At 38.9% G+C, this 16234-nt stretch overlaps 1 protein-coding gene across 2 annotated transcripts; it reads right to left on the bottom strand.

Annotated features, from left to right (window-relative positions):
• Positions 1-6306: 6306 nt before the first annotated feature.
• TIMM21 (translocase of inner mitochondrial membrane 21) lies at positions 6307-16193 on the bottom strand. Of its 2 annotated transcripts, XM_026064314.1 has the most exons (6): positions 15503-16193; positions 12921-12983; positions 12711-12808; positions 11290-11363; positions 8666-8771; positions 6315-8570 (listed from the first exon to the last, which is right to left on the bottom strand). In XM_026064314.1, the coding sequence occupies exons 1-6, from the start codon at positions 15810-15812 to the stop codon at positions 8478-8480; spliced, it is 744 nt and encodes a 247-aa protein (XP_025920099.1). In that variant the 5' UTR covers positions 15813-16193; the 3' UTR covers positions 6315-8477. The 2 variants fall into 2 exon arrangements, with proteins under 2 accessions (XP_025920101.1, XP_025920099.1); XM_026064316.1 differs by lacking the exon at positions 12921-12983 and having other exon boundaries at positions 6307-8570.
• Between the last annotated feature and the right edge of the window lie 41 nt (positions 16194-16234).

Raw genomic sequence — 16234 nt, 5'->3', positions numbered from 1 at the left:
CGAAAATCTGCAGTGCTCCACTGGGATTTGCTTTGGTGTTATTAAGCGTAGGATAATGGATGACCCCAGACAGCATACAGAATACCAATTCACTTCTAGCTTCTCTACTGATATTGTAACACTAATAAAGCACAACAGATCTTAGAGAATACAGCCACATATTTAGTGTGTGTATAAAAGCTGTAATAAGACATTGTTATGGCTGAAATTATTATCTTTTTAGTGGAAAAAGCAATTAGGACTGAAATTGCAAAACAATCCTGTTAATATGAAAATTACAAAGAAAACACACTTGGATAAATGAAGGTTAATGGAGTTAATTGTGGAGAGCAAGACAAGAAGGCAAATCATGCTAGAGAACTTAATTATGATTCAGATAAAGAGGAATTGTAATTAAATGGAGGTTAGATAAACATGATTATGCTGTAAAGGTTTCTCAGCACAGTGACAGGAAGTTTTAAGATGTAGACGCAGACACATATACATGACCTGGAATTAGACAGTCATCAGAAATAGTCTCTGTGGGTATTCTATCATTGCAAATTTAGTGCAAGTTTTCTRTACCGGAGTTAACGCTTCTGGAAATAGCCTACTGGCATGAGAATGCTGTGCTGCAATACATGCAGCAACCCTTGCATTAGCAGCGTGCTGCAGCAAGGTCCCTGGGGTACCGGGTTCATGCATCAGCCTCCTGGGCCAAGCAGCTCAAGTTTTAAAAGTGCTGTTAGATTTCAGCTAGATATTTTTGTGTGTAGCTAGAAGGTAAGTTAGGGGAGACCCTCGGGTATGTCTTAAGCTAAGACAGAAGTGAGAACCAGGATTCAGTAAGGTCTGGAGCTTCTCCTGGGGTCAGTGGTTGTGCAGCAGATGGCAGAACTGTGAGGCCCCTCGCTACCATGGCTCTGTGCTCTGGGATAGGCAAGGGTATCACAACCTCAGCCAGAAGGACAGGAAGTGAATGGATGCCTGTGCTCTCCCCTCGCCTCCCGGTCAGGCAAAAGCCAGCTTCAGAGTAGATACAATAAACTGAGCTCTTTTATATATGTGGGTAAATATTTGTACTTGCCATATATGACAATTAAATCTGACCATTTCTACTAGTTTAAGTTCCCTGACATTTTTTTTAAGAAGTACTGTGTCATCTCCTTCATGCAGATAATTATAAGCTTACTTTGTATGTTATTCCCATAACTGGTCTTATTTTTTATGTGGATATTTAAATTGAAATGTAGTTTGATGCTGAACACAGAGAATATAAACCTTTATATGACTCACAGAAAACAGGGGCATTCCAAACTGGACTGCTTTATTGAAACACATAATTGCACTTATTTCTTAACTGCACTTGTTTTCTCTCTAGCCAAGAGTTGTTCAGGGAGAGAACTGAGCACTCCGAGCTGTTTGCCATGCAGAAGGAGCTCTGTTACACCTACTGTTAGAGCAATGATCTGGTGAAGCAGAAAGAACTTTTTAAGGAACAATCTAAGGTAACATTCTTCAAAGTTACAACAGGGTGTTCTAAAACATTACGTTAAAAATCAGTGAATGTATCTGTTCTCCTTCAGTGCAAAACTACCACCAGGCAAAGTGGTGTTGCAGAATAGATCARTGATGTTCTCTGAACTGGATGACTTGCTGGACTAACTGTCTTCACCAAACTTTGATGAAGGTCCCCATATATATTTGTCTGCTGTAAACAAGGCTTGAGAAAATCAGTTTTAAACATGAATCCAAGGTTGGTCCATACAGACTGACAGAATAAAGAATCTTTCTCTTTYCTGAGTTCATAGTAAAACCTCACATTGGTCACTCAGGCTAGATCCAATAAAGACCCAAGTACCTGAATCAGGACATAAGTGGAATTGCAGTGCAAAAGGCAAAACTACGATGCTAACCCTGTTTACACTCAATTCTCACCTTTAGACTCACAAGATGTCTCTGCTTCTCACTTAAAAATCCACCAGGAGTTGCAAACATTGCATTTTCACAAGCCCTGGGCTGCCACTCTTTGGCCAGCCTGGTGCCTTTAAGTTGTCTTTGCCTGCTCAGGTTTTGCACGGCAGAGGAATACTTGAAAGCAGCACGAGTTGATGTGGAGGTTGTGGAGCCCACTCATGTGTGGACAGTCTCCTCACAAAGGACTGCTGTGGCTGCTTCCTTTTCAAAGCAGCAGAGCTGACAGTAGTGCCTACCTTCATATCATAGCCTAGAGGGTGGGTAGGTAAGTTAGAAACTGAGGTTTATCTTTTTCTCAGCCTCAAAAAGTTCAAATGCTCATCTTCTGTCTCTCCAGAAAGGGTTTTCACACAATGTTAAAGACTGGGCTGCCTGGGGAATGCTCCACCAGCTCCCCCAGAAATAACTCTTGTCAGGGACCAGAAAGAGGGAGTATTGCTGCATACCTGGGTGCTCAGGACAGCTGAGGAACATGTAAGATGTTGCACTCCAGTCCCACTTCTCAACGATTTGTGTGTTGTCTTATAAATGTCAGCAATAAAATACAGAAACAGTTCTGCGAGGAGGAGTCGGAATGAAGGAGTCTCTATTTCCAGGTGTATATATCAAACCCTGCACTACAGTTATACAATATATTTGTCTTTTTCCCTCCCCGGCTGCATGATTCCCAAGCTCATTTTGGCATTCTGGATGGCACTGATCTCATATACTTCCTGGGTGAATACTCTAACCAGTAGGACTAAATCTAAATGAGAATTGCATCTCATTCTTATTACCGCTGCTGTGTGATTGAAAGTACTTTGCATTGACAGGACAGGGTCTTGACAGGGTCTGAACAGCCTAACCACTTTGGTGGCCCTAAACTTCACAGATGTGGAGAGGATTTCATACTCTATGCTTTTGCCTGAGCAAGCTTTTGGGACTGTCAGCCCTTTCCACTGTATGCATTCAGATCCTGAGCATGTAAGATTGGCTTCTGGCTTCCACTCTGGGAGCTAAGCACATAAAAATAGGGTATTATGGCCCCAGATTTGTGGATGCCAGAGGTCTTTGGTTTCATGATCGTTGCCCTACTTCCTTCCACTAAAGAGCTGCAGTATGAAACACTGGATATTGGCAGTCTTGCAAAAAGCAGTGCATCATCATTAACCACAATAATGAGAAGAGCCAAAGGCTTTGCCTGTGTGATTTTTATTAGTTACTTCATTCTCACAAGGAATATGGAATGAAAGAACTAGCTCTTGTAAGACTTCTATGTTAGCAAGAACCTAACATTTTTTGGAGCTAAACTACATACATACATATTCTTAATACCCCTGAAATCTCATGGAGCTTAAATTATCTTGCTGCTGATGGGTATTTTGCTAGAAGGAGGACAATAAATTAAGCTATGAAGTTCCTTTTCACTGAAGAGATTTTACTGAAAAATGATTCCCAAAAGCTTTCCTCCACTGAGATCTGAAAGCATTTGAGCCTTGCATTTGTCCAAATTAAAAATGCCAATATATCTAAAACCTAGGTAAAGACATATTCCTTTTGATACTTCTTTTAATTTGCTTTCATTTTACCAAGCATGTTACCAGCTATTTCAGAAAGCAAGAAAAGAGATTTTCTTTTAGAGACATGCCCCTCCATTCCAGAAATGTAAAGAAAAATACCCTCATATATCAGTTTAACTACTGAGGTGATGTAAGAGGGTTTTTGGTTTTTTTTTTTAAAGCGCATTTTATGAACTGAGGCCACTTCCTGATACATACTACTTTCAGACATAGACAAAAATGGGAAGGAGAGAAGTTTAAAAGGAATATTGAGTCTTTCAAAACATTTTGAAATGACAATGATAATGGCATTTAGGGCTAGATAGTTTTCTGAAAGAGAGATATACTGAAGATCTCACTATTATTTGGTCCCCCTGGACATTTTGTAGACATATGCCTGTCTCTCATACTGCTGCATTTAGCTAGCACTTTGGTAACAGGACTTGAAAGCCGAGTACAGTGATGTAGCACTGTGCTTCTTAGACACTTTGGTTATTCCACAGAAAAAGACAGCTTTAAAGGAAACACTGAAATGTTCTCCTGGAATAACACTTCCCAGAGCCAAGAATGCCCTCTACTTATGCGACCTTTTGCTAACAGGAATGTAACTAGCACTGGAAAGCAATCTTGCACTGAATGGTCATCTTTTCTCCTGCCATCATCATTTTAAGGCACATCCAGTCTTATGAGGTGCTCTGGAATTACAGTAGAAGAAGCACCTCTGTATGCATGACCAATACACTATGGTGAGGCATATCCCACTTCGCCCACTCAAGTGGAATAATGCACAAGAAGCCGATCTGTGTAACAGTTCATCCAGGGGCACAGCCAATCTAACTGGTTATAAATGTTCGAATGTCAGAAGTTAATTATAGATAACATGGTCTTTCTCCCTTCTTTTTCTGTGGGGTGTGGGGAGGTTGATGGAGGAGGCCAAGGGGAAAGGGGACTGATGGATATAGGGCCACAAGACTTGTAGCTCCACTAGTCTGTGAATAACTTTCAGTCCTACCCATGATAGGGCATGTAATGCAACTTTAACTTCAGCAAAGAAAATGACTGAAGGTACTCTGAGAGGGCTCTGTATCCCTTCCACCAGGACAGGGATTGATTGACTTGTTCTGTTCCTTGGGCTCCAACAAAATTAAGGTTGGTTAAGCTTTAACTAGGAAAGAGTGAGTAGCAGTTCCTGATGGTAATTACCAATTTACAATTGCTTTTTTATTTTTCTGCTTCTTAGAAGCAAAATGTTGTTCTGTCTCTCTAGTRTTCTGTTGGTGCAATGCAGAGAGGTATGAAGATGCTTTATAAATAATGCATTCCTCCACTACAGCTTCTTTGCAGCCTGAGATATGTCTTGCTTGTTACAAAGCGTATGGAGAGTGCCAAAGAGGCCGTATGTCCTCCTGCTTTGAGCAAGAGCGCTCAGCTGCCTGCTTTCCTGCAGCTCCATGTAAGAAAGATGAGTTATGGAAATGACAACAGTGCACTACATGGGAGTAAGGATGAGAAAAAGTTTATTTATAACCCTGTTATATTGAGGCTACTTCTGACCAAAAATATCTTGGAAGTAATCTCACTTTGTTTCTCTGAATTCTCCAGTTCCTTGTAATGCAGTGCATTACAGAGGTTCATGCTTTGTTTTTAGACACTCAGAGCATCATGGAAAAAATCATGAAGATCAGTTGCACTATAGACAACTGTACCTCCATCAGTGTCTTTTAAACTATAGTTGTGTCTCTTCCTTATTACTTAGACAACCAGTTAGGCTGTGTCTCTATATTCTCATCTGGGTCTGGACTGGTTGCCAAAGAGCCAGACAGAACTGTTATGTTGACTTCACTAAGACTTTTTCTGACACCTGTAATTGCAGCATCCATTCCCAGCTACAGAGCAAGAGATTGAGGTCTGACACAAATGCCAAAGTAATGAGGAGGGCACTTAGCGCAATTTTGTGTAATTATTGTACCTGTTAAACTGTGGTACTGAGAGCCATACAGACAACTTTGAAGGCTTCTATTCTGATATCTGCCTCTCAGTGACCAGAAGCCGAAGGATCACATTCCCATTTACACAGTTCTTTTACACAACCCCTGAAAATCATTGTATTTCTGTGTACGTTAGGAATTCTTTGCTACTGAAAACAGTGTGAAGGAATCTGGGTGTAAATAATCAGATTCCTAGTCCATTTTCTCAAGCTGAAGGCAAACATAAAAACTAACCCCAATAGCCAATTCTTGCTGTTTTATCACAAGCTTGACATATTACCTACTTGCACTGTTGAAAAAGCATCATTACGTGAACTTAACATCCTTCCCTTCCCAGAGACAGTTCCTAGCCCTGACAGTTGCTTTCCTCCTTGCAAACAAGGCTCTAAAACAAGATAAAAGTAAACCTAATAGCTGGGTTATCTTTTTTTGTATGTCTTTTGAGCCCTGACTCATGACTTTTTTTTCTCCCTCAAGAACTGGATTTGGCATAGTGTTTTTACTGTACCATTTACTATAAAAAATGGTTTTTACATCTTGCTTTAGGAAGTACTCCTCTTTCCAGCAGGGAAACACTGAAAACAAGCCCCAGTCAGATTAATAAAAGAGCAAAACTGGAACACAGATACAGGAAAAAAATCTAGCCTGTCACTTCTGTTGTTGACATGGAATTTTACAACAGCTTTCAGGCAGCTTGATATGGGAAAAACTCATAGAAGAAGAGCAAAAATAATATCACATTTTCTAGACTAAACTGTATTTTTATATAGTCTTATAAAAGGTGAAGAATGATTACATTTTATCAAAGTATAGTACAAGCTTAAGGCTAGTAAGCTTAACATTAGATTGTAAAATTTATTATAGATTGCAGTATTTTAAGATGCTCTGACTAACCTGCTCTGTATTGCATTCATGATAAATCTCTTGCAGAGGTTTTCAGTAACTGCCATGGTATGACCCATGGTTATAGTAACTGGACATAAACGGGGGCAGCGAATCGTGATATGTAATGCTATCAATCAGTAATGCAGCAGCTTTTAATGATACAATGAGGATCCCTGCTTTTCTTTTTTTGTACTGTTTTACAAAGCATCAGATTGGTTTGAGAATTACTTCTGAAACAAAAGTTTTGGCAAAGTGTAATGCTAAGAATTAGGAAGTCATAAGTGGCATCAAAAGGTGTTGTTATTGACTCTTCTGCTTTCAAGAAAAGGACACGAACACTTGGAATCAACTGTTTTCACTCTTTAAAGACACCCTTCCAGATTGGCATTAATGATTTCAATAACTGTAGGCAAAAATCAAGTACCACAGTGATTTCCCATACTTACAATAGGGAACTGCAGATACAGTACAAACCTTGACTTTCATAGCTTTTGACTATGGATAGAATTGTAGGCTTGCTAGTTTTGACATGCATCCATTAAGGGATAAAAGAAATCAGGTAAATCTATCACTCTGTTGGAATTACTGAATGTGAAATTGCTTTGGTCAGTCTCAACTGATTTTAGCAGCTTTGTAAAGCTCCTTTGGCCTGCACAGTACAAGTCAGTTATATTACATATAATGCAGGAACTCCAAAATACCTTGTAGTTTATCATTCAGATTAACATTGGCAACTGCTCCCCTGTATGTATGCTACTCTTCTCTGCTGTGCTTATAGAATTGGGAAGAACGCAATTCCTCTTCACTGAAGACTCTTGGACAATATGAGTGTCTGACTGAAGCTAAGGTTGTAGAGCTTAATATAAAGCAAAGCTATCCAAGTCTAAAAAAATATTATGTCTAATTATTTTACAATGCAAATGAGATAATGGAGACACTGATAAGCAGTTAACTATTAGGCAAAAAAACAGGATGGCTAAAGTCAAGCAAAGTATTACTAAAGGGCTATTAATGATATTCGTGGTATTGTATGAGGAAATACTGTCTGCAGTTTAAACCCATCCAAATGTACTATTAAATGAACTGGTAAGAAGGGCTGATAACTGAATGTCAGCGTATGCTTAATGCAGACATCAAAAACTAGTGAACTAAAAAGCTCATGACATATGGGAGATAACTACTGGATAATGCATTAGTTTGTGTTTAAGAAAATGGTTACCAAGAATGAAGCTAAAGCTTGAAGTTTTTTGGATGATACTGCTTGACAGATGGATACCACTGAGTCTGTCTGATTAATACACAGAGTTATGTTTGCTGTCTGCCATGTTGAACTAATTCAGAAATCCAGGTAATAAATTTAGTCTTAAGTTGAGCTTTTGAGTTTGGGTAAAACTCTAATAATCTGATTCCTGGAAGATGTAGATTAGCTAAGAGTTAATGGAAAAATCGTGGACTGTGGAGAGCAGCTACACCACTCTGTCATAGTTAGTGGAGCAGAGTGGCAAACCTTGGAAGGAGTAGATAGTACGTGTGTGCTGTTAATTTATTTAGAAGATACTAATATTGAACATTCTTTATCTCTAGTCACCTGCTATGGGTCTCCACAATTTATATTCTTAGATTCACCTGGGCTAGACCTCTGTTGCATCAGTAAACACGTGTTCTTATTTTACTTTATCTACACAAAGGCATCCAGAATGAAAATAATGAGTTTGTCCACACTTTCAGTATCACTTTCTTTATTGCAGGGCTATTGGAAAATACAAGCAAAGGAAGACAAAAACCTCCCCAGACCTCAGACCTTGGAAGACTTAGTTTTTGGGTGTGTAGACATATTAGCCAGCATTAAACAGTTCCTTATGTGCTGTTATTTTCCTATGTCAGAAGTAGTTGCCATAAGTGATGACTCTGTTTTTCATTTCCTTCACCTCAAGTCCTGTATCTGTTATTAGGAAAGACCTTAATGGAGGCCCTGAGAGGATACTTCCTGCAGCACAACCCCAATGCTTCAAGATATAATTGAGAACACCACACAGTTCATGTGTATACAAGCTACGCATCCGGTACTCAGGGAGATGAGACAGCAACTTTGATCAGCTTCGATCTTTGGCTATCTGTTGTCTTCAATGATAATGGTTCTTCTAGGAAAGGTGTCAACATCCACAAATATGTAGCGGACCTCAAATCTTCCTCTCTCAGGATTCTGTAATGAGAAAATACATTTCAGGCTCTGTTTTCCTCTTCAGTAGTACACATGTGAGATTAAGCTTGTCAGCTATATCTAGCAAATGAACATACCTCTTTGACCTCCACATGGACTGTTCCCCGCTTTCCTGGTTCTGAGCCCTCAATATAGAACTTCAAACGCATATGTTTCAGTCCATCCTTTATGTATTCAATGTGACTAAGAATAGTAAAACAAAAACTCAGCCCACCAGGCAAGGCTACATATTATATGCTAGTTAAACTTCAAACTTCAACTTCTTATCTAGAGGAATTGCTGAACTACTTCGGGAGAAAGTGTATTCCAATGCTTATCGTATAGTCTACATGCTACCATGGGTTCCTTCCTTCTCCATTTCTCTTCCCAAGCTTTACTGTAGGTATATTGGGAGCAGCAGAGAGTTAGAAAAAAGAGCTTGTTAAGCAGAGATGGTTAGACAGATTAGACTGGTTAGAGAAATGGTTAACAGATGAGATGCTTACATGTCCTCGCTGCTTACTGAAAGAAACTGATATGCAAGTCCTCCCCTCAAAACTCAACAACAATCTAACAGTTGACGATTCTGGAATTTTCCTGTATTTATTCTAAAGAATCCTTAGATTCAGAACCTGACCTTTAGGAAAGAAATCACCCAGACTAGCAGGTCTCTTTAGGCACCTAAACTAAGTTGCCAAGCCAAAATATGCAAAAAGAACTCAATCAACGTAGTTATCAGGTTAATTAATAGAGTCACATCAAGCAATTTACTATAAGCTTTACTTATTTTGGCAATAACTTTGTTTTATTGAAGTTGTATAACTTTGGCACTCATATCAGACCTCCAGCTCAAAAGCTGGTATTTAAGTTACAGCCAAATACTAGATAAATAGAAAGGTCAGGTCACTTTCTAGATGACCACTTCCAGAAACTAATGCTCAGACTAGAATTCTGTGCCAGTTTAGATTTCCTACTGAAATTACTAACTGCTGCACACTACCAAGCTCTTCTTTCCATTAGTCACACCTAAATACACACTGTGAATTAAACTTTCAATACAGTTTAAGGTGATATGGAAGGTTACAGGGAACAAATATGAATCAAGAGTCTCATTGTGGTAAATTCACGTTCAAGATGTACATGCACAATAAATCTGTGCACATTTTGGGACATCTAAAGTCATCTTCATGTCACAGACATGAGCTCTACCATTTTACCAAGTCATTGGCTCAAAAAGCTGTTTAAAATAGACTTTCAAAAAGATGAAAATCAAATACTAGGACAACACTAACTGTACATTCAGGTTTCCAGATAGTTGTTCTACAGAGAGATGCTTAAAACTACTGTTTGTATTCTTTTTGTTTAGCAGTTCCACTTYGAACACCACCATTTCACACAGTCTGATGAAAAGATAAATTATCAGTTCAAAGTAAAAAAATCAATCTTCTCCTAAAAATCTCAATTTCATGGTTCAAATTTTATATTTGGGCTTATGTATCCCATACTATATGAAACCTGCTTGAATAAATTCAAGTCAAAGAACCCAGTAAAGACAAAGTTCCTATTGGACTACAGGGCAGGGAAGATTTATGTTTTATAAAAATTAGTTCTGTTTTTTTACCTCATCAGGAGAGCAATAAATAGACACACTCACAAAAGGTTTAGGTGAGAGCTGTTCTGTTAAATACACAATAGACCTGTAGCCTCAAGTACCAGAAAGTAATAAAAGCAATGGGCAGTCAATGCTGCATATCAACTGGGGACATACAGTCACTGCAGTGACTGTAACCTGTGCAGCCAAATCCTACCTGCTTTAAACTGACCAGCTTGGATTGTGAAAGCCTGAAAGTTAGCATCTCTCCTGTTCTTTCTGGCCTGATATGGAATTATTGTTTCAAAAGGAGAAAAATCCCTCCACTGTTCTTCAAAGAACAATTTCATTCTTATTAGAGTGTTTCAGGCTATAAAATTCAGTCTGATCTGAGTGTCTCCCTGTTCCCTAGATGCATGCCTGTGCCTCAGTGCTAATCTATTAAGACTTGTCCTATTTTTTGGAGAGAGCAGCTCTCCCTTTAGCATACTGGCCATTTCCTGTTCTGAGGCACCCACAATTGGACTTTTATATTCTATGTGCACTGCATTGAGTATATAGTTCAGGTGTCTAATTCAGTGGTGAAATCCACCTCTAACAGTCAAAAGCCTTAGAGATCAGACATCATTATAGCACCCACGTCCCTTTGTACCTCTTTACACTTACGACAAAGAAATAAGCCTAACTTTGGCTGACTTCTCTCACTTTCAATATCCCCTTCCAGTTTGTTTTCTTGTCCTGTAAATATAAGGTTAGCAGTTCAGCTAACAGCGCTAGCTAATTTCTCACTAAACAAGAGCCTAGCATTTGGATTTTGTAAGACTAACTCTGGGGTGATGTCAACATGTCAACGCTATCAGCGCTTGCAAGTACAGTCTCTAATTCTACATCCTCAGACAGACCAAACAAATCTCTTTCACCTAAAAACTGTGCCCAAATATTTCTTAAATGTTGGTATCTGCCACACAAGAGGTCCCACAAAAATACTCATTTCATTTCCATTCAAAAGTGACAAGGTATGTCACATACCCTGTTAGTGCAGTAATCTAGATCTAACTTGCAACAATGTAAGCTAAAGTGTCTTTGCTGTGCAAAAACTAGTGACTGTACAGGACAAATACCAAAGAACACCTGACAAGCTGTCGTCTTCCTCGTCGTGTTGCCTCGCCATAACCTTTAATGGGTTCACCAAAAACGGCCATTATCTACAACAGAAAAGAGGTTTGAGTTGTCAGAAGGTATCACATTCAAACAGACATTCTAGTATCAGCTCATGTCCCTGCTGTGAGTGTATTCTCTTTCAACAAAATGCCCCTTGTGAGTCTGATATGTCAAGGAGAAGGCAAGAGTTTATGAAAGAGAACTGTGTGTCAAAAATTCCTCAGTATGATTTCTGTATTTCAGTGGATTTCTTTACAGGCATATAAATACAATAAATCCTACTATTATCTTTCACATGTACAACCCTCTGAGATTATGCCATTTTAATCTCCTTTCCTACTGTATACATCACACTTTGAAGACATACTATGTAGAAGGGAGAGAAAAAAACCACAAAAATGTTTGCTCATGTCTCCTCTAAGAGGATATCTGACTGTTTCAAAGTTTAAAATGAAAATGAACTCCCCATCATGTAATCTAATGAGAAGAAACACTACTGTTTAAGAAATACATATATTTCATATCTGTAAAACCATACCAAATTAACCTAGCTTTAGACTTACTTTAAAGTTGGTTATAAAGGAAGGATGATTTTATGGTTTAGATATTGGAGAGAAATCTCATTTGTAACAACTTGTTCCAAAGCAGTCTTTATTTTTCTAGTGACAACTTTTCACTTCATTTCTAGGTTATCCTCAGCGGCAACCTTGTCTGGAAAGTTATTTCAAGCAGTCACTGTTTTTTTCCTGAAATAGTGACTTTCTAGGGTCTAGTTTTAGACTGATTTTTGTTTATAACCAGCTATGCTATGTGACTATGTGACCATATGACTGCCATCTTTCTCTTCTCCTTTTACCCACAGTGATTTGCCAATCTTGTTTCAAATTAAGAGTTTAAATTCCTGGCTGTTTATGCAATGCTTTGCACAATGACAGTACCCTAGTGAAGTGTCACAACAGAATAACTATTGAGGAAAGACTCCCAAGTGGGAGCAGTTGCCTTCCTGATCTGGAGAATTCTGCAAGTACCCATATTTAGTAGGCATTCAGGTATGTCTATAGGATTTTCTATACAGAGACAAAAGCACGTGCTCTGAATGGTCAGATGCTCTGTAGTTGCATCGGTGTGCTGTGCTGTGGTACAATCAATGCACTTGCCTTTTAGCAGGCTAATTCACGTAGGCGCGGTGCTTGGATCAACTTGACCTAGTACAGGTTCTGATTTGGAGCTGACCCTCCTCTGGCCAGCTAAATCTTGCTCCTGTTTGTCTACTAAGTGTCCTGTGGACATTCCTGTACCTTTGCTGTGAGATTTCTGGTGCAAACTTTTGACTCAAAAGAGACAATAATTAGGGAGAAAAAAAATCTTATGACTAAGGTTCAAAAACCAACCTCAGGGTGAGATCTGCATTTCTCCAAGGCATCTCCATAGATCTTGCTTGGACTGGAAGAAGAGAACAGCTCTTTAAAGATCACATAAAACAAACCACCTGGAACAGAAACAAGAAGAAGTTTGCTGAAGTGAAAACTAATCCAAACAGATGAAATTCATGAGACGGTTCTTCTAATAAAGAATATAGTTAGAAAAAAAACCAAACAAACCTGTAACACTAATTCCAACAAGCACCACTATAAAATAGGTGAAGTCTCTTCCAGCTTCTTTCACTGAAATAGACAGAAAACCATGCAGGAATTACAACCTTGGATAATAAAACTTGAATAGCTTTATTATATAAATTATCTTCTATTAGTCTACAGTTCAACTAACATTTTGGTAGACTTCATACTTGCAGAAGAAAAAACTCCAGTAACAGCTTCCATAATACTTCAACACTAAAAGAGGGAGATCACAAAACGTCTCTGTTTTGCATGGAATATTTATATTTCTATATTAGGCCTTATTATTTTCCTCTTTTCCTACTAGGTGTTTTCAAGATCCAGAGTAACATTTGCTACAGCTCTCATGCTGACATGAAAGTAGTTTTTCAAAAATAGTAACTAGGTATTTAGCATCACCATATTCAAGCTACCATATAAACCCATACTTATAGCAATCTTTAATCAAAGAAAGGGAGGTAAAAAGCAAAAATAAAGAACAGTGTAAGCTTATAAATTGCACAAACTGATTGAAAATAATTGATTTTATGAATTCTCAATCAAGTGAACAATAAAAAGGAGGGCTATCACACCAAAATATGTATTTATTGATAGTCAACTGCAGTTTACAATGTAATTTGTTCTAACGTACTAGTAAAAGTGCCAGTATACATGCTGATAAAAAATCATATGAGAGTCTCTGTTATAAAATATTCTTTGAGAATTGAGGAAGAAATTACTGATTTGTTTAAGTAGCAAAGTATGCCTTGCAGCAAAGTGCAAATTAGTGAGGAAACTTTAATAACCCTTTTTCCAGCAGCCTTCTCATCAGTTGAAGTTTTTCACAAACCTTTTCAAAGCATTTAGAATTTCTGAAGCTAATTATGTAGCAACCACTTTTTGCTGAAATGAATGAGAAGAACCAAAATGACAGGCACCCTGTGATAAAACTAATGTCACAAACTACCCAATTACCAGAGAAAGAAAATTATAAATATCAGAGTGAATTACTATAATCTACAAGAAATTTATCTTCTTCATCCCTCTTCATTCCCAAACAGGAAGTTTTGTTTCAACCGCAGCTGAACTAAAGATGATGAAGTGGAACAGATTTTAGAAAACTAAGTAGCAGTGTACAAAAGCAACTTAATTAGATTTTGACATGTTCCAGATTGATGAAATCCTGATGTTCACTGTACACATCTTTGAAACAATCTGTAGTTTAGTGTTGTGCAGAGATGTAAAAAGAAGTGTTTCAACTCTCTACTTAATGTCTAGACTAGGCCACCACAACATACCACCTGTGGGCAGCATTCAAGCGATCAGAAAAACTTATCCAGTCCCTCTCTTTCCCCATAGCCCTTCAGAATGATCTGTGAAGTAAATAAATTGCTAGTGATACCAGATCAGTCAAGTCTTGTAGTTTCTGGGTGATTCATGTCAACCACAAGTTATTAGACTAAGGACTACTAGCTGAAATGTAAAGGTTTGTCATATACCAGAGGGCAAGTTAGATCATCTACTGGTATAGTCTGACATTACAGAAAAGTAGAAGGAACAGTAACATTTCAGCAGCAAACTGTTTCTGTTCACAGTTTAAAAACTGTCCCCTTGCATTACTAATGTTAAAGACAATAGATTTTAATCCTCAGGAAAAAAAAAAGTATTAACAAGTTAAGAACTGCAACTAATTTTAAGGTTAGCCTGCAGAGTTCATTAAGAACAAAACAAAACCAGGGATACCTGTGATAGCAGAGGACTAAACTGGATGGCTGAGAAGATCTCTACCTGTACTGTTCATATAGAAACATTAGGTGATTGTTGCAGATCTTACAAGGAATCGGCTTCCTGTACATTAGCTATTCAGAGTGCTGAACCATTTGTCAGCTAGTCTACTATATAAATTCTTTGTATGCTGCATTTATCTATTATTTAGTTTTCCATTGGAATTGAATGTTAAATTCAATCTAACTGTGCTAATATTACTAGTGTAAACTCTGTATGAGTTGCCTTTGGAACTGGAAGCAAATTACCGAAACAGTATGCAGTTCTAAGCAGATTAATTAACTTGGTGAACAGGTGAGGTGGGAAGGGAGAGAGTGAAAAAAATGCAAGATAAATTAGCCAATGTTGAGCTAACTGGAGAATTACTTGTTACCTAGCAAAAATCTCATTTACAACAGAAACATTTCCAAAAACAAAGAGTTTTGCCAATTTTACTAGAAGTAAAAAAGATGGATTGTTTGTGACAGGTCTTTCTTTAGAAAAATGGAAATGAGAAACTACCATATCTTATCCCTGATGTGACAGATTCTTGACTTAAACACTAACAAGCTATTTGGGAGAAGCTATAGAATTTCTATTATACTTGTGTAACACACCCCCTAAAGCATGTCAATTGCTGGAAACAGTATAATGTAAAAAGAAGAGAGGTCAACTTGTTGGTTTTCTGAGAACTGTGATTTTTCAGCTCCAGAGTTTTGGGGCTCTAAAATCTCAACTACAACACAGTGTCTACTTTCCTGTGGGTTAGCCTCTTCAAGCATTACACACTATTCCCGCTCACTAGCAACTACAGGCCGTCTTACCTTTCTGAGCAGCCGACAGAAGAGTTTCTTCTTTTTGATCCCTTTGCATAGATACGTGTTTGCTATCATCGCCAGATCTTCCAGCTCTCAGACACCCCGCTTGCGTCCAGATACTTTGTTTTGCAAAAATACCCTGCAAAAATACAAAAGGGCGCGGGGAAGGCTCCCTGCGGGGGGGTTGGTGCCGCCACCTCAGGCACGGCCAGGTCCCCGAGATCACCCTTCCTGAGGGTGCGAGCAGCCACTTCCCTGGGGAGATCTGCAGCTTCTCGCTGCACTGCCTAGCTCGCACAAGAGAGGCAGAAAACATGCCGAGGCAAAAGAGACGGCTTCAAAATGCTATTACCGGAGTGTGATTTATGCTAAACTAAAAGTTTCTCCTGCATGCCACCGCGACCTGTCTTCCAGGGCTCCTCTCCTCTACAACACCTGCACGCAGGGTGCCGCAGGGGAGCGCCCTTAAAGAAGAATCAGTGCGGTCTCCTSCTCTGAGTTTTGGCCTGCAGTTTGTGCTTCACTTCAGAAGTTCACAGTACCCTTTCCCAGCCGACAGCTGCGCCTCGCCATTGTTCTTACGGAAATCTTTCGGAAAAAGTAGCAGCGGGCCCTGGGAATGGTAGTTTACAGAAACTCCCTCTTGCGCCCGCCATTAAAAACGTTTCACAGGAAAGCAACTACAGCGACCGCGATGCAAAGCGCCGGCGGCGCGGCGCGGAGACAGGCGGTGCCGGC

Source organism: Apteryx rowi, unplaced genomic scaffold, assembly GCF_003343035.1.
Source record: "Apteryx rowi isolate R43461 unplaced genomic scaffold, aptRow1 scaffold_213, whole genome shotgun sequence".
In the NCBI taxonomy this organism is placed as follows: Eukaryota; Metazoa; Chordata; class Aves; order Apterygiformes; family Apterygidae; genus Apteryx; species Apteryx rowi.
Note: the sequence above shows the minus strand (reverse complement) of the source record. Positions and strands in the feature narration are given on the sequence as shown.